This window comes from Engraulis encrasicolus, chromosome 15 (assembly GCF_034702125.1).
Source record: "Engraulis encrasicolus isolate BLACKSEA-1 chromosome 15, IST_EnEncr_1.0, whole genome shotgun sequence".
Lineage (NCBI taxonomy): Eukaryota > Metazoa > Chordata > Actinopteri > Clupeiformes > Engraulidae > Engraulis > Engraulis encrasicolus.
The window spans coordinates 24,251,255-24,269,484 of record NC_085871.1 but is presented as its reverse complement, the minus strand read 5'-3'; the positions used below and the strand labels follow the sequence as shown (position 1 = coordinate 24,269,484).

The 18,230-nt window shown below is 41.7% G+C and overlaps 2 protein-coding genes across 2 annotated transcripts; one reads left to right on the top strand and one right to left on the bottom strand.

Moving 5' to 3' along the window:
• Positions 1-1,068: 1,068 nt before the first annotated feature.
• Positions 1,069-6,535, top strand: LOC134464517 (uncharacterized). The gene is made up of 5 exons (XM_063217951.1): positions 1,069-1,145; positions 2,543-2,848; positions 3,874-4,119; positions 5,113-5,214; positions 5,664-6,535. Exons 1-5 carry the CDS (start codon positions 1,085-1,087, stop codon positions 6,059-6,061), a joined length of 1,113 nt encoding a protein of 370 aa, XP_063074021.1. The 5' UTR covers positions 1,069-1,084; the 3' UTR covers positions 6,062-6,535.
• A 1,185-nt stretch (positions 6,536-7,720) lies between these two features.
• Positions 7,721-17,998, bottom strand: wu:fa56d06 (uncharacterized protein LOC795664 homolog). Its single transcript, XM_063217685.1, has 16 exons — positions 17,854-17,998; positions 17,603-17,728; positions 16,875-17,210; positions 15,803-16,006; positions 15,397-15,522; positions 14,972-15,139; positions 14,476-14,601; positions 14,064-14,231; positions 13,513-13,638; positions 13,085-13,195; positions 12,314-12,394; positions 11,655-11,735; positions 11,209-11,318; positions 10,476-10,610; positions 10,117-10,228; positions 7,721-8,406 (listed from the first exon to the last, which is right to left on the bottom strand). The coding sequence occupies exons 1-16, from the start codon at positions 17,915-17,917 to the stop codon at positions 8,333-8,335; spliced, it is 2,148 nt and encodes a 715-aa protein (XP_063073755.1). The 5' UTR covers positions 17,918-17,998; the 3' UTR covers positions 7,721-8,332.
• Positions 17,999-18,230: the final 232 nt, after the last annotated feature.

Here is an 18,230-nt window from a genome sequence, read left to right as displayed (position 1 = left end):
AGAATCGAACAACAGCAGCCAGACTTGTATGACTCCCAACCTGGCAAGGTATGTACCCACATATACAGTTGTGGCAAGGACAGCCTTAGCCTTGACAAAGTTGTCAGAGAGTTAGTGGACAGTGAGGTGAGGGTTTCAGAGGTCGGGGTAGGGGACATGATGTCTCCATTTGCCCTGACACAAATGTGTGATGCAAATGTATAAAACACAAATCTATAAAACTTGTATAATGCATCTGCACATATTTCTTTCACTTGGGAACAAAGACCATTCTTCCATGTTGCATCTAGCTTGTGGAATATGTTACCAGGTAATATTAAGATGATCAATAGCCTAGATGGTTTTAAATGGCCTTTGAAAAAAACGGTTTAGAGATCAGTCAGTGTAGTATATTACTTTAAGTGGAAAGAATATGTGTTATGTGCATGCTATGTATTTAATGTGTTATAGTTTTAGTTTGGTCCCAGTGCTACTCTTGTCATTTTAACAACTGCTGCCATTAACACCACTAAACACCAAAGACCACAATGGAAATAAGCTTCCGAGCTTTCCGACCGTTTTTTTAAATTTAAGTATGTGGTGCGGTTTATATGAAACTCAATTATGTATTTATTTTATTTATATGAACTGAAGATGTCAAATAAAAGCATTCATTCATTCATTCATTAACACCAAAACACTCATATCAGATTCACATGGTTTGATCATGCCATGTGGGTTTAGTGTACCAAATTCACACTTTCATATCTTTATAGGCTAGCATAGGCCTATGTGGGCCAACTTGAGTAGAGTCCAAGTATGATGGAGACGTTCTGTCAAAGATAAACTTTTTATTTAGATATCAATTACATAAAACAATACAGCGCTAAGAACTATTACTACTGTCTGTGACCCTTGAATATCAAAATGGGGGTTTTATCCAACTACAGTTTTACCTTTTGAAATATCCTCCCTTATCCTTAAGGCAATCTGGGCTCGGTTCAAGTTCACCTAGTTAAACATTAATCAAATATCTATGCAGTGCTGTTGCAGTTTCACTTATTCCTCCAGACGGAGACCAGAGAAATCCTTCGACAGTCTAATCATGGGAAGCTCAGAGAGAAACATCCAAATAGTTTTCTTCATTGTTTTCACCCTTTTTCACGGTAAGCATGACTTGTTGATCATCAAGTTTAACATCGGTAAGGTAGTCGAGTGGGCTTTGCTCAATCCATTAGCATGTTGGCTAACTCAGCCTTGGCTAAAGGAGCATGGTCATGGAAGCTAACAATCATTCAATTAAAATGTATTTATATAGCACAATATCACAACTATACAGTTCAGTCAGAGTGCTATTAAATACTCATTCACAATCCCACATCGGCTCTGGAGGCTGCAAAGAAGGCGCCAAGTGTCACGTGAGAAGTTGCTCACACACACACACACACACACACACACACACACACACACACACACACACACACACACACACACAGTAATAGTAATAATAGTCATTAGATATTAGACCTAGGACTGTGTCTGTGATTTCCTTATCTGAAAGGCAATATCAAATCTTGTGGATTTGATTGTAAACAGTTGTTAAACAGTTAAAGCTTGCGATTTCTGTAAATCTGTGTATTTAGGAAAGAGAGAGGTAATTGCGTAAAACCTTCAGGTGGTCATCGATATCCAAAGTTGCAAACTTGAAGTAGAGAGAGAGGGTCCGAGGCACTGTAATTATTACATGGACACCATTGATAGCCGACGCGTTTCGATCGTGGGCAACCTTCTTCAGGGCTAATTGTAGGCTACGTTTATTTATTTAACTTTTGTCACACAATGAAACACTGTCATCTATTTCCACGAGACAACACCAATATAATCAGCCTTCTTTTACAGTACTGCTTTATTACGGCTTGGAGAGCCACCCTGACCTTTGATACCAGTGAATAATATAGTGCTGTGTAGAGATCAGGGCTGGACTGGTAATCTGGCATACAGGGCATTTTCCCGGTGGGCCGACAGTCCTTAGGGGCCGATTGCCGGTTTATTTTTGGTGCTAATGTTTAGATGAGGTAGCCCATTGGTCCATCTTTAATATAGACAATGGACTGGGTCAACCATGTCGTTGAAAAACGAGGGGTCTTTGTGAGAAGAAAAATGCAGCCAAAAATGACCGGGCCGTTTTTCGATCCCAGTCCAACCCTGGTAGAGATAAACACCTTTCTTAAAAGAACTGAAGAAGCTGATCATTGAAATAATAACAAAGTGCTGTATTTTCTGTGACTCCTCCAGAAAAAAACATGGCTGCATTTCAATAGTTTAGTAGCCCCTTTATCAAACCATGAATAATGCCAGTGTAGTCCGAAACTACTTTCTTTCACTAAGAAACATGCAGCGCACATTAAAGGATATTGTAGGCCTACGTGTATATAATGGCAAAAGACATCGTATAATAATGATAGTACTGACAAATGACTATTAGGCCTAAATATTAAATATTATTGATTATCAAACCTTTTACCTTTACACTGATGTGTTACATGATTCGTTTCCTTTTCAGGCACAATTTCGAATACCATCCATGCGCCCACTCATGGAAATGTAACGTTAGAGACAAGGGTCCAGCAAGGAGAGATAGAATACATTCTGTGGAAACACAAAGGCAACAAAATGGTGGAGTGGGACAATACCAGTGGTGTTCCCAGTGAATATATGCCATTCAATGGGCGGATGATGGTAAACACAAACACTGGAGATGTGACCATCATCAACCTGGCCAAAGATGATAGTGGGCTGTATGAATCAGAAATTCGAGTGGCTGGAACATCACCACTTACAAATGTTACATATGAACTACAAATAATGGGTAAGAACACTGTATTATTGCTATCATGTTTTGGACTGAAGCAATTGTAGTAGTTATAATCATATATTTTTAAAAATATTGTACTGCATATTCTACAGATATGAACTCTACTACATACTAGATATTTTAGTCAGGAAGACTACCACAAGGGGCCACATCTGAGCGCCTCATTCACTGTGACTATTTATCACTTATCCTGGGCCAAACCCTGTGGACTATTTATCACTTATCCTGGGCCAAACCCCCATTATGCCTCTATATTGAGTGTATTTATATGCAGTTCAGTATCCTGAATATGAGGCATATCCTGATTATGATCATATTCGGGATAAGGTGTTAATATGAGCACAGAGCGTTATATCCCAGTCTACATTCTTGACTGTTGTAGAATTCTCTTCAAATCTGTGTAGGCTGGATATCAGCAACAGCGTTCTATGGGAAGCCCCTGTATTCGGGATAAGGTGTTTACATGCGTCAGTATCCCGACTTCTGACGGAATACTCCACCCAGCATATCCAGATTTCTCAGTATCCTGAATAAGGGCTTATGCGGGATACTGAAAAGTCGGGAAAAGGTGTTTATATGCTCAAATGCTAATTTGGGATACTTAGTATCCCGATCATATTCGGGATACTGAACTGCATGTAAACGCACTCAATTTCCACTTATGTCCTCTTTAAGCTCTTCAAACTTATTTCATTTTCTCTACATCTACTTACTTTCTACTTAGTTTCTCTATTCCATCTTGTTTCTTCTTTTGTCATCTTGCTATTCTTTCTTGTTTCTGTCTCTCCTTTCTACTTCAGTTTTTATTTTCTCATCTTTAACATTGATGTTTATTCATTTGTTCAGCACTTTGAGCTGCATGCCTTGTATAATATTGTGCTATACAAATGCAGTTATTATTTTACATTCCAAAATGTAAGCAGTACACAGTAGCTAGTGGTTAGAAAAGAATATCAGCCCTTCCCCTGGATGGCAAATAAAACCTATGTACATTGTGTTTTATACCATTTTTGTACCAGACCCTGTGACAGAGATAATGATAATCTGTCAAATCAATGGTACCATGGATATCCTACACTGTGTAGCAGTGGGTGACAGTCTGGTGTACAGCTGGTCAGGGCCTGGACTACCAACTGCAGGGATGAGCGGACAGACGGGACCACAGATCAGTCATGAGAACCAGGACTCAGTCTTCACCTGTAACGTCTCCAACCCAGTCAGTCACGGCAGTGTTTCTCTACATGCTAGTGACTGCTCAACCTCAGGTAAGTCTTTGCAAAATCTTGCTATATATGCTACTTAGTTGTTCATAATTAAAATTTTGTAATTAAAAAAGATAATTTTTTTTGTCTGTTTGCCAGATAAGCCAAGCTTTGCGGAACCAGATACATGGCACGAGCCAGGTTGCAGGCTGTTCAAGTTCAAGTTCAAGTTTATTATGGCCAAATCAACAGTATAACATACAGTTACTAGTAATGTCTTTGGTTTGCTCGTATATTTAACAACACAAATACAAAACAAGAGGGGCCATAAATAAACAGGGAATTATGGATACGATGAACATTGAAAGTGCAATAAGACATAATACAGTACACAGTGTAAGGTAGGCAGAGGTAGAAGGCCAGGCAGTGGAGTGGCTGTCAGGACTAACATGAATTCTAAAGTGAATTCCATATTTACAGTAGGGTACATTGAGTGCGTTTATATGCAGTTCAGTATCCCGAATATGAGGCATATCCCGATTATGATCATATTCAGGATAAGGTGTTTATATGAGCACAGAGCGTTATACTGTATCTCGGTGTACATTCTTGGCCGCTATAGAATTCTCTTCAAATGCATATAGCCTAGATACCAGCAACAGCGTTCTATGGGCAGCTTCGCTATCCGGGATAAGGTGTTTACATGCGCCAGTATCCCGACTTCTGTCGGAATACTCCACCTAGCATATCCTGATTTCTCAAAGTCCTGAATAAGAGCTTATCTGGGATACTGAAGTCTGGATAAGGTGTTGTTCAAATGTAAATTTGGGATACTTAATATCCCAATCATATTCAGGATACTGAACTGCATGTTAACGCACTCATTGTCTCTCACACACACACAGAAAGACACTGTTAGATTTGTTGGGCCCATAATTATGACCCCTTAACTGGTTTTGTCCCCACAAGAAAACTTTGGCAACACGCACGCACGCACACACACACACACACACACACACACAGGACAATAATAATACCTTTTCCCCTTTATCTTAGGAAACCCACTTATCACAGTGTTGATTCTTTTGGTGATGTTGCTTCTGTCTGCTGGAGCGGCTGCTGGGTTTTGGTACTTCAACCGCAGAAGGAAAGCGAAAGGTAACACCACAAATTCACACATGGGTCTACTTTGTTGGTGCGTCGCCTTGCGTGGCAGCAAGTCTGCTCAGCTCCATTATAAGATGACAGACACCTTAATTTCCTTCCTTAAAGTTTACTCTGCTCCAGTGGTTTTCAAAGTTGGGGCTGGGGACCCCTGTGGGGTACGCAAAGGGGTGCTAGGGGGTCTGTGACAATTTGAAAGAGAAAGGATAGCAAAACAAGATAATTAATGTACCAAAATAAACAAAAAGTAAGCTAATCAATATTCGCACTAGTTAAGAACTGGGGGGCCATATGTCATTGTTAAGTTTGGGAACCCCTGCTCTACGCTACTCTACAAAGAGTATGATTTACCATACAGCAGCTGGTTGCTCAAAAAGACGTATTCCTCATTTGTGTAATGTACTGCTGTTATGTATGCTCTTTTGCATGTATCTGGATAATAGTGGCCATTACTAGGAGAGAAGACAACAGAGCCGAGACTGAACACTGGATCAGCAATCCCAGAGACAACAGTTTCAATGACAAGTCGCAGAAGAACTTCACACTGTCCAGGATGGCTCAGGAGAAGCAGGGCAGTCTACGTTTAAATAACAAACAAAATTCTTTCACCGGAGGATTCACATCGTTTTTTTCCCTGAAGAGAAAAGAGGGCACGCAGGAGAAAGGTGAGGGTGAGGAGATGACACAAATGAGAGTGATTCAAGATAGCAACCTGGAGGCATGTGAAACAGCAAGCCCAACTGGTGACAGTGGTGACATTTCAGCTCCAACCACGGAACCATCGAACTATGGAACCAGTGAGATATCAAACTCAATAGGCGAGCAACCCACATACACGTAAACCCAACTGAGACATCAAACTAAACCGCCACAGTTTTCATTTCAGAGAGGTTCCACTTTCAATGTCTGTTTCCCTATACATTGGCGGCACACAGATAGTCGTGTATGGCTTCACTTGGGCTAACTTTTTGGTTGGATCTTAAGTCATATGCATGCGACTCTAAACCCAACGTGAACCGACATTTAGATTTTTTTAGTGTTATGTGTCTGCTGTGTTTCTTTCATTTACTGCTGTTTAAATGTCTTTGCGTATAATGGCAATGAATTCATTCCATTGTAATGTTCTTGATTTGTAACTTGGTAAATCTTATTACCCTGTTAATTGTAAAATGACGATTTTACTGTAAGAGTGACGTATAGTGGAACATCAGTAAAATTAAGTTTGCCGTGATCCAGTAGCTAAGCAGATTTCATATTGTAACTGTATATTCATGTAATTATTGACTGTGCCCAATTTTTTTTAATAAACTGTGATGTGTACTGACATTGTCCCTGATATTGCTGCTTTGGATATCCCTGCTATTGTTTGTCATATCAATGGACATTTCTACTCAGATACAGCAAGTACTTGATATACACCACAGCACCTAGAGAACTACTTCTCTAGTCCATGAATGTTGATCCAACAAAAAGCTAACTTGACAGCACATTTTTCCATTTTTGGATCACAGCCAAGACAATGATCATTCACCCCATAGAGATTTCACCACCACCCATGAACACCCATGGACTATCTTTGAACATTTACTGTCTGGCAAATAAAACAGCCCGGGTGTTTTTAAACCAGCCCCTCACACACTCTTCTCTACACCCCCTTCAACAACATCATTATATGATTGTCCAGTTTGGTTGTTAAAGATGCATGAATGGGTCACCCCTTCTAAGTATTTTTTGGAGCTTTGCAAGCCTTTATTGGTGTTTTATATGGCAGGAGAGTGACGCAGAGACAGAAAGCGATTTGGGAGAGAGAAACAGGGAAGGGCTGACAAAGGACCCGGCCCGGGAATCGAACCCAGGTCGGCCAAGTTGTAAGCGAGTGCCCTACCATTACAGTAAGCCACCGGTTGGGCGGGACACTCCTTAATTATGGGTTGGGCTCCAAGGGGGCAAAAAAACCCAGAGGACTGTTGGCCCATATGGAAAATACCTGCAAGACGAGTCCAGTCCAGCCTTGATGTAAGCATACTGATAACAGATAAGACTAACTATTATCAAAGGAGATATGCACTCCGTGCATCTAAATTAACAATCCAGTGCAACCAGAGGCCTAAACGAAAGTAAGAAGGAAAAAGAATCTGGTGCAACACGGATGTCAATTTAAAAAAAAATAAAAAAAATCAGTGCATCAGTTTCGACATGCGTCTTCATCAGAGTCCTCCTGCACCAGATTCTTTTTCCTTTTTACACCAGATAAGACTAACTATTATCACAGCAATTTGCAGATAACCATGCATATCCTTTAACTCCAAAGTTCAGATCGACCAGATAGAAGCATGTGGCATTTTCTTTGCCATCCAGACTATTTTACTTACTCACTTTTACAGTTTTGGTCACTATGTCTGAGTATACATAGAGTTATTACTACAGTAGCTTTTCCAAATGTACCGTAAACACTTACTAACTGCTATATGACATACATAGTGTGCTAATTGCATGATGATTGTGCCACAAAATGTTTCATGTCGTTTGTCGTTTTGTTGTCTGTCAATGATAATCAACATTGTACATCAATCTTATCAAGCATCTTTTATTACACTGAGAAACTGCTTCGGCGCATGCTGTTAATACTTCAAAAATGATCTTCCATTTTACATACCAACATCTTCCATCAAAATAATTGCAATCAGAAAGGCACACTGCATATCAGGGTTTTATCATAGTAATGCACTTTTCACCTTTTCTTTGTATTGTTATCTTCACCATTTCACATCACAGTTATTCTGTAGGCTGTTCTCCATCATGTTTTGTCTTACTTTGCCAGTAAGTACCCAGAATAGTTTATTGGATGCTTTTGCATAGCTAATTGTACAAAGCGTATTGTTTATTTCTTTACACATTCAATGCCAAATTATAATCTCAGTGGTTTGAATATTTGCTTCTGCACTTGTTGTTCTGTATATTTCCTGTGCACTTTGTATCTGCTAGTGATGTTGGCTATGATTATGTCCTCGTTTGAAAGTCGCTTTGGTTATAAAGCGTCTGCCAAATGCAATGTAATGTAATGTAATAAAATGTAATGTAATGAATGCATTGGGATGCTGGACGGCCCCTCTTATGCTGCCATGGGGAAAGAGCAGATGGATGCTCTCTTCAAGTTGCAGTCTACAGATGTCCACCAGCTCGCCTCTGTGTAGGGGAGACGAGAGGATAGAATAGAATAGAATAGAATAGAATAGAATAGAATAGAATAGAATAGAATAGAATAGAATAGAAAAGAATAGAATAGAATAGAATAGAATAGAATAGAATAGATCAGAATAGGATAGAACAGAATAGAATAGAATAGAATAGAATACAACAGAATAGTATAGATCAGAACTGAACAGGACAACTAAGGTAACACTTTATTTTAGTGTTACATCTATTAGCCCTAATACACACAATGTTAATTCCTGTATAAGTAAATTGTAAGTAGCCTGGGAACTCCCATACTGCCTTTAGTTCTACACAATCGTTTCGATCTGAAAGACAGTATGGCGAGGATGACTCATAACGTACAAGATCATGGGATCTGTGTCATAATGGCCAAGCATTCCGACCTTAACAGTTTCTCTGCCCAATCAGAGAGCAGGGCAGTGTGTCATAATAGCCAAGTATTCCGGCCCCATATGGAATTTACAATAGGCAACTCCCCAGACCTAATCTCACTTGTGATTAGGTCTGGTGTTAACCAGGCAAAATGTAAGGCATGTACTAAGCAAAATCAAACATTTGTTAGGTCCTTACTAAGATCAACTGCGCTCATCCAGCACAAGCCGTCTGGCTCTGCCATCCAGTCGCTCTAGGTACTCCCAGTCAAGATTGTTCTCCGTTGTGGTACCCAAGTGGTGGAACAGTCTCCCAGAGGCAGCAAGACTGAGCACATCTCTTGCAGCTTTCAAGAAACAACTAAAGACATTCCTCTTTCGAGAGAATCTACTAGACTAATGCTTGAACTGGCCTTGCCCCAGGGCAGACTCCTGACATGATGTTTAGTTTAGTTTAGTTTAGTTTGTGAGTGTGTGTTTGTGTGTGTGTGTACTCGTTATTTACTCTTTATATTTAAAAAACAAACAAAAAAAAAAAACACAAAAAAAAAACAAAAAACAACTAACCCCTCTTTGCAACTGCACTTGTTGTTCTGTATATCTCCTGTGCACTTTGTATTTGCTTGTGATGTTGGCTTGATTATGTCCTCTTTTGAAAGTCGCTTTGGTTATAAAGCGTCTGCCAAATGCAATGTAATGTAATGTAATAATGTAATCATATATCATATCGTTACATGACCTGGCAAATCATATCAGGTCATGTAATAGATCCCTAATTGAGCAAAATGCAAGCCAAATTCAATTTTATATGAAGAAACTGAAGACCCTAAAGCCCATTTGACTTGACTTGATGACTGAGTCTCACTTTACCCCCCTACTGTACGTCAGCATCCCTGTTTGCAGTATTTTTTAATGACTACACGACTGACTTTACACACTTGGCCTTGGCCGTTTTTTGGTCGTTTTCAAGAACATTGCCTGTTTTTCCATGAATAATTGGACGGATGACAGGTGGGACACACAGTATCACAGTACAGTATACACAGAGGAGTGTCATTGTTTCTGACCATGGAGCACATACTAGGTTGACTCTTACCTCATGTTTTATGTAAGTTTTTCTTTTCTCTCATGTGCTTTTTTAAGCTTATTTTCCTCTTTGTCTTTGTGTCTGTCTGCGTCTGTAACTATATATTTGCTGCCATTTTGACCAGCACTCCCTGGCAGAAGAGACTCTTAGTCTCAACGGGACAATCCTGGATAAAGAAAGGATACATGAAAATGAGATGAGAGGTGCTGCTGGCTATCTCACCTGCTCTGAACATCTCCACACACATGACCTTTCCTCTCTGCAGGTTGGGGTGACCGGGCATCCAGTCACTATAGGCCCAGACAGAGCCATCCAGCCACTCGTACTGCTGACCCTGTGTGCATACACACACACAGAGATACACAGACACACACACACACACAGACACGCACACACACACACACACACACACACACACACACACACACACACACACACACACACACACACACAGAGGAGGAATATCACAAACTGTCCACACTTGGTTGGTACTACCCATAGAAAACCTGAACCCTGAAATTCAAAAGCCATCATAGTTATGAATCTTTTCACTGAGTTGGGCCAGGAAGTCGAGTGTTTACCTTTTTGACTCCTCCCACCCAGGTGAGTGCAGGGCTGTTATTGGCCACGGTCACCATGGAGACGAGGCGTGTGTGTAGGCCTGCACTGGTCACAGAGGCAATGTGGGCCTCAGAGTGGAGGTCCTGGCAAGAAGACTGCAGGCCACGCACAGAGTTAGTAAGTACAGTTAAGATCCTTTTAGCCACCTTATTTCCCCACCCATTTAAACATTAGTCATGCTTACACAATATTTCTGCTAGTTCCGAATAGGCTGCCCATAGACTTTGTAAATGAGCTAGCAAAATATGGATGGCTACACCCTTGTAACTTCAACAGTATAACAGTGCAATCTTACAGTATGGGCTGTCTCACTCTGACTCTGTCTCAGTCTGAGTCCACATAACTTGTGTTATGGCAATGTGCATTTTTCAATTTCAGTGTGCTCACATCACATGTGCCTATGTGTTTCTTTCTGTAAGCACATGTGTCAGTAGGTGAGTAGGCATTTCTATGTCAGTGTCAGTGCATGCATGTGTATTATAAAATGCCTTGGCATTGGGTGTAATTTTAGGAGTGGATGGTGGGGTCATGTCCATACGATACCATTTTTGAGGTAAACCTTGTTTGTCCCCACCACTTTTTCACAAATACAACGCAAAAAAATAGCGTACCAGGAAAATTAGCCATTTAATGTCCCCAGCACTTTCCAAGCCAAACCTACCTATGTGGATGTGTGCAATGCATGTGTCTCACCTCTGCTTGACTGAAGGTCATTGGGGTAGGGTTGAATTGATAGCACATTCCATTGATGATCTCACCAGAGCACGTCACAGCCACCGGTAGAGTCTCCCTCAACCACACAGCTTCGGTGGAAAAGAACAACAACAATAATATTATATTCATATAATAATAATAGATTCAAGATTTATTTTATTACATCTCATCATAGGTTAAGAAAAAAAGAGTAAAACAGATAAATAAATGAAAGGTGTGTGTGTGTGTGTGTGTGTGTGTGTGTGTGTGTGTGTGTGTGTGTGTGTGTGTGTGTGTGTGTGTGTGTGTGTGTAAAAAAAGATAATGATAATAATGATAATGATAATAATAATCATAATAATAATAATAATCATCATCATCTGTCATTCACCTGAATAAGACCACATAGGCTACATATACCCATACATATACATAAGTGCACTCACAATTCTCTGTCTTTTCAGCTGGTTCCATGATGTCATTCCCCAGATTGAAATGGGAGTACTCAATGCCATTGCTGAACTCATCTGCAAGAGACCAATCAAAAATGTGTTGAGTTAATTTCACACCACTACAGTGATCATTTAGCCCACTTCAGGCAGTAGGATTATGAAGTTACTATGTAGCATACCGACTGTGGCATGGTCAGCTTCTACGATCAAACAATTTAAATAATGTGTTTCATTTTGTTAGCTTTGTTTTTCAGATAATGGAGTAAAGTGTCGCTATAGTATGTCCATCTCAACATGAATTTAAGATTTATTTTAGCTACCCATAGTACAGTTCAAGCAATTATTTGGTCTATAATCTTATATATTATATTCATCCACATTGCAATTTAAAAATTAATATTTATCATCTAGTAGGCTATTTCAGTTTAACTAAAGATTGTAATAAAAAGTCATAGACTCTCTCTAACTCACACACTGTTGCTTGCCTTGTTTTACACACACACACACACACACACACACACACACACACACACACACACACACACACACACACACACACACACACACACACACACACACACATTTATTCTATGTATCTACACATCTCCTACATCTACTGTGTAACAATCATAAAAATGTACTACAACACTCACCTCCCTCAGTCTTCTCAGCTGGTTTTACAATATCATTCACCACATTGGAATGTGAGTATTCAATACCGTGGCTGAACTCATCTGCAAAGTAACGAAGAGAATTGTTTAATGCACGCCTTTCTACCAGTGGAACGCTGTAGTAGTCACTGAAAAACCTTTACAACCATGGTACTGCCCCACTGTGACAGAGCACAGAGCCTTTAGTAATACATTACGACTTGTTCATTATAATTTTGTTAACAGCTAATTTATAACGGGCTGTATCTTACTGGGTTAAAGAGAAATATCAGCAATGCACGGTAGTACATAGTACTGTGGTATAAGTATAGTGACTGGGTGATATGTAATGAGTAGAAAATGACTAGAGGCTCGGGGGTAATACGCATGAACGGTGTGACGTGGTCCATATGCGTTATGCCTTTTTTTGGGGGAAACCCTTGGAAGGAAAGCCAATGCATGTCAATTGGTTGGGGAAGAATAAACGAGTAGACTAGCGCTGTTCATGCTGAACATGCCGAAAACGTGTTGTGTTGCCGGCTGTTCAAATAATAGAGCCAAACAGCCGTGGCTGAAGCATGGACTGTGTTCATTTAGGCTAGCCGATGTAACGTGTATGTTAATGAGACATTCACTAACAAAGTACCCGGATGGCCGTAACGTTCTTGCGTACACTGACATTGTTGCACTGTAATGTTGTCTTAAACGCTGTTGCATTTTATGTTCCTATGTGTACAAACCGCAGAATGAGAAATAGGTGGACTCAACACTCACCTCCAGTCTTGTCAACCACCTCCATGATTTCGTTCTGCCTGTGGTCTCTCATTTGAAAGTGGGAATATTCAATGCCGTGCTTGAATTCATCCAAGGCAGGACGCGTAAGTTCTACAATAAAGGAGCGCATAGACAAGGTTTAGCATATGAGCGATAACACTAATCTTGTAAGAGAGGCTCTTCTCAAAGACGTTAAAAATAAGAATATGTGTAGAATTTTGCAAAGAGTTTTCCACTATGTTAAAATGGTTTTTTTTTTAGGAAAGAGTGAAGACCCCTCAGAGGGTAGGCCTATTCACACAGTTTTTTTGTGCATTAACAGTTGACTGCATATCTGTAATATTGATTATTGGTGATCTATGTAAAAACAAAACCCTGATTACTCAACACATCTAGGTATGTTAAATGAAGTTGACCCCATCACTGACCTGCAATGAGTCCCCTCTGCATCTCTGAGGAGTGCTGCAGCAGCAGACCTGTCCTGAGGTCCACCAGGTTGGCATGGGAGTTCTCAGTGCCCTGCCTGAAGCCATCGCTGACGGGCGGCACGTAGACTACAAGACAGGGGGAGAGAAGGCCATTAGGTACATTCAAATGCTGAAGACTGAAGAAAAACTCCTTGTATACGGAAGCATTCTTGGCCAATGAAGTTGATTCTGATTCATATTCAAAAGTATATGAAAGCCATTGTATTCAACCGTACAGGGGTGCATTTCTCAAACTCATAGTTGCTAACTACATTAGCTACTTTGTTGTCTGCAATTCAATTTCCCATTGGCAACTACCCAAGTTGCTAACTGGCTAACAACTACACTTTCAAGAAATGCACCCCTGTATTGCATAGTTTTGATAGTTGGAGGTAAATTTTGAGTAGGCTATTTGCTTGTTTGCATAAGGGCTTCACCACAAGTAAGCAGACCTATTATAGATAGTACACTAATTCCCTCCGACCCAACACAAGACACACACTCCCACGTACAGCCTGATGGTCTCCTGTTCATCTCTCCAACGTAGTTCTTCAGCAGGCCCGTGTTCAGGTCCATCAGGAACCGGCGGGACGGTTCTGTTCCCTGCCTGCGGTTCTCCTCGGGCTCCACGGTGCGGACACCTTCTGCGCTCTGCCTCTTCTCACTTCTCACACTCTCAACTATGATGAGAAAACAGAATCACATGCTTACAGGTAAGTACAAAGGGAATATCTTAATTTAATACTAGTTTTTCAGAACTACATCATTATAAATACAGACTCTTTTTTCTTCATTGACGTTTGTTCTACAAAGACTGCAAAAAACTGTTCCTCAGTCACTATTCGAACAAAAACACGTGTGACGTGTAAAAACATGTTCAAGCATACTGTACACACTCATAATCAGAAGAACACCGCCCCCTACCTGCAATGAGTCCCCTCTGCATCTCTGAGGAGTGCTGCAGCAGCAGACCTGTCCTGAGGTCCACCAGGTTGGCATGGGAGTTCTCAGTGCCCTGCCTGAAGCCATCGCTGACGGGCGGCACGTAGACTGCAGATAGAGGAGGAACAACAGTCTCTGAGACTTCTCTCTGTCTCTCTTCTCTTCTCTCTCTCTTTCTGCCTTTCCTCTCTCTATATATTTTCCCACATTAACCTTACACACTAACTAAAGAATGGTAAACAGTACCCAAAATAATCCTGTATATTTACCAGTCAGTAAACAAATACTTTGTTATCAACAACACAACAACATAACTTGGACCCCTCTCCTGGTTTTGTCCCCAAAAGTAGGCTACATTTTGCCAACACACACAGACATGCACACACACACAGACATGCACACACACACACACACACGCACGCACGCACGCACGCACGCACGCACGCACGCACGCACACACACACACACTCCCACGTACAGCCTGCTGGTCTCCTGTTCATCTCTCCGACGTAGTTCTTCAGCAGGCCCGTGTTCAGGTCCATCAGGAACCGGCGGGACGGTTCTGTTCCCTGTCTGCGGTTCTCCTCGGGCTCCACGGTGCGGACACCTTCTGCCTTCTGTCTCCTCTCACTTCTCACACTCTCAACTATGATGAGAAAACAGAATCACATGCTTATAGTTTTCAGAACTTAATTATAAATATTAAATAGGCCTACATAAATACATTCTTCATTAATGTTTTTTTCTACAAAGACTACAAAAAAACTGTTCCTCAGTCACCATTTGAATAAAAACACATATGTGACACCATAGACATAGATTGTGTGACACATATAGGCTAATATTCAAGCATACAGTCAGAGAGCAATACACACTCATAGTCAGAAGAACACCGCCCCCTACCTGCAATGAGTCCCCTCTGCATCTCTGAGGAGTGCTGCAGCAGCAGACCTGTCCTGAGGTCCACCAGGTTGGCATGGGAGTTCTCAGTGCCCTGCCTGAAGCCATCGCTGACGGGCGGCACGTAGACTACAGGACAGAGGAGAGGAGGCCATTAGTGGCATTCAAACACTGGAGACTGAAGAAAAACTCCTTTCATGAGCAAGTAAACTTGGCCAATAAAGCGAATTCTTATTCCAATACAGGTCGTTGTAGTCAACTGCATTACATAGTTTTGATACTTGGCAGGTGTAAATGTAAATACAGGATATTTGATTATCTGCAACAGGGCTTCAGCTCAATTACATAGACCCACCAATATATAAACTCATTCCCTCAAACCCAACACAGGACACACACTAATACTCACAGCCTGCTGGTCTCCTGTTCATCTCTCCAACGTAGTTCTTCAGCAGGCCCGTGTTCAGGTCCACCAGGAACCGGCGGGACGGTTCTGTTCCCTGCCTGCGGTTCTCCTCGGGCTCTGCTCTCCGCACCTGCTCCGGGTGGTCCAGACCGAGAGCTCCCCTCACCCATCCACCCTCTGCCAGAGGAACAGCAACCACATCCACATCTGCTTCAGAGAATTGATGAACAGACAAGTGCTTACACAGTTAAAAAAAAATACCACCGTTAATGTATACAGTAAAAAAAAAGGTAGTGTTAATTCAACACTTAGAAAGTACTCTTGGACCAAATACACTCTAGAACTCTCCAATCTGTCTTGGTGTTAAATTAACACTGTAATTTTAAAGAGTTCCATTTCAGATAGCAAAGTTTGTTGAATGTGTTCACAAAGCATTTATAGTCCAACACAAACTGAAGTATTCTAGAAAAAAGTGAAACTCTGTATCATATTTAATAATAAAGCGAAAGTCTTATCAAAAGTTCAGGCACACCCATGTGAGTCAGTCTTAGGAGCAATACTGTAATACGCCAGCCCTCTGGACTGTCACTTGAGACGTCCCTGACAGGGAAATATGTTTACTGCCTGTGGGGGCATGTCAAATGTCTAGGCCAGTGTTTCCCAACCAGGGGTACGTGTACCACCAGGGGTACGCGAGCACACACTGAAGGGGGTACTTGGAAAAATGTAATTTTAAGAAATGCATGGAGAAAAGTCACACTGCAATAGAAAAAGTGATGTAAAACACGAGTTAAGGGGTACTCATTGGGCAACGAAAAGACTTAGGGGGTACATGACTCAAAAAAGGTTGGGAAACACTGGTCTAGGCTATCAGGCTGGTGGTCTGTAGACTCTTCGTATAGATGGGTCTGTCCGTGGGCCCTGTTCACACTTTGCTGGAAAAACTCGACAACAACATAACAACACTGTCATCATGACATTACCGAAAGCCTTAAGTAATAGATTAAAACTTTGGCATTACAATTATGAGGACAATACGGTCATAACAGGCTATGTGCAAAGGGGTTAGACTCACCTTTCACAGTGTCTTTGCGCTGTGCATCCCGATTCTTGAACCAGGAGTACTCGATGCCATGCTTATACTCATCCAAACTGATCTGGGACCGGGCGTATTCGATGCCATGCTGGTACTCATCCAAACTGATCTGGGACCGGGCGTATTCGATGCCATGTTGGTACTCATCCAAACTGATCTGGGACCGGGCGTATTCGATGCCATGCTGGTACTCATCCAAACTGATCTGGGACCGGGCGTATTCGATGCCATGTTGGTACTCATCTGAACTGGTCTGAGGGTGAGAGTTCTCAATGCCATGACGGTACTCATCTGATCTGCCAAGCCTGCTCTCTACTAAAGGGTGAAAGAACGAACGTTTAATAAACATAAGTAGTCTACAGGGTGTATTTTTATTAGTAGTTTAAAATTCAAAATAATTTCTATGTTAATGAATTCACTTAATTGTTATACTTTTTACCGTTTTTGTTATTTATTTTATTGTTACCATGTTTTGTTACCATTTTTATTGTAGTTGTCATGTCTTGATTGACATGTTTTTGGCTCTAGAAATATAAGTTCCGAAGTTTAAAATCCACAGTAAGCACACGCACGCACGCACGCACGCACGCACGCACGCACACACACACACACACACACACACACACACACACACACACACACACACACACACACACACACACACACACACACACACACACTCGCACATGCACACACACGCCCCCTACCTGCAATGAGTCCCCTCTGCATCTCTGAGGAGTGCTGCAGCAGCAGACCTGTCCTGAGGTCCACCAGGTTGGCATGGGAGTTCTCAGTGCCCTGCCTGAAGCCATCGCTGACGGGCGGCACGTAGACTACAAGACAGAGGGAGAAAGTGGAGACACACACAATCCATTAGTAACATTCCAATACAGTTATGCACGCACATACACACAAGCACACACGCACACGCACACACACTATTACTACTAATACTCACAGCCTGCTGGTCTCCTGTTCATCTCCCCGACGTAGTTCTTCAGCAGGCCCGTGTTCAGGTCCATCAGGAACCGGCGGGACGGTTCTGTTCCCTGCCTGCGGTTCTCCTCGGGCTCTGCTCTCCGCACCTGCTCCGGTTTGTTGTGGACGGCATGGACGTGCTGGACGTGTCCAAAGCTGCGTGGAGGAACACCGCGGACCACATGATAGTCTCGTGGGCTGGCCACCCTCAAAGGTCTATGATGGGCCACCTGCCTTCCTGCATTGATCAGGTCACCTCTACCAGCCCTCCTCAAAGGAAGTGCATGGAGACCTACGGGATTAGACAGAGAGGAAATGCATTGGTAGCCTGTTTGTTTTTGTGTGCACATCTTTTGG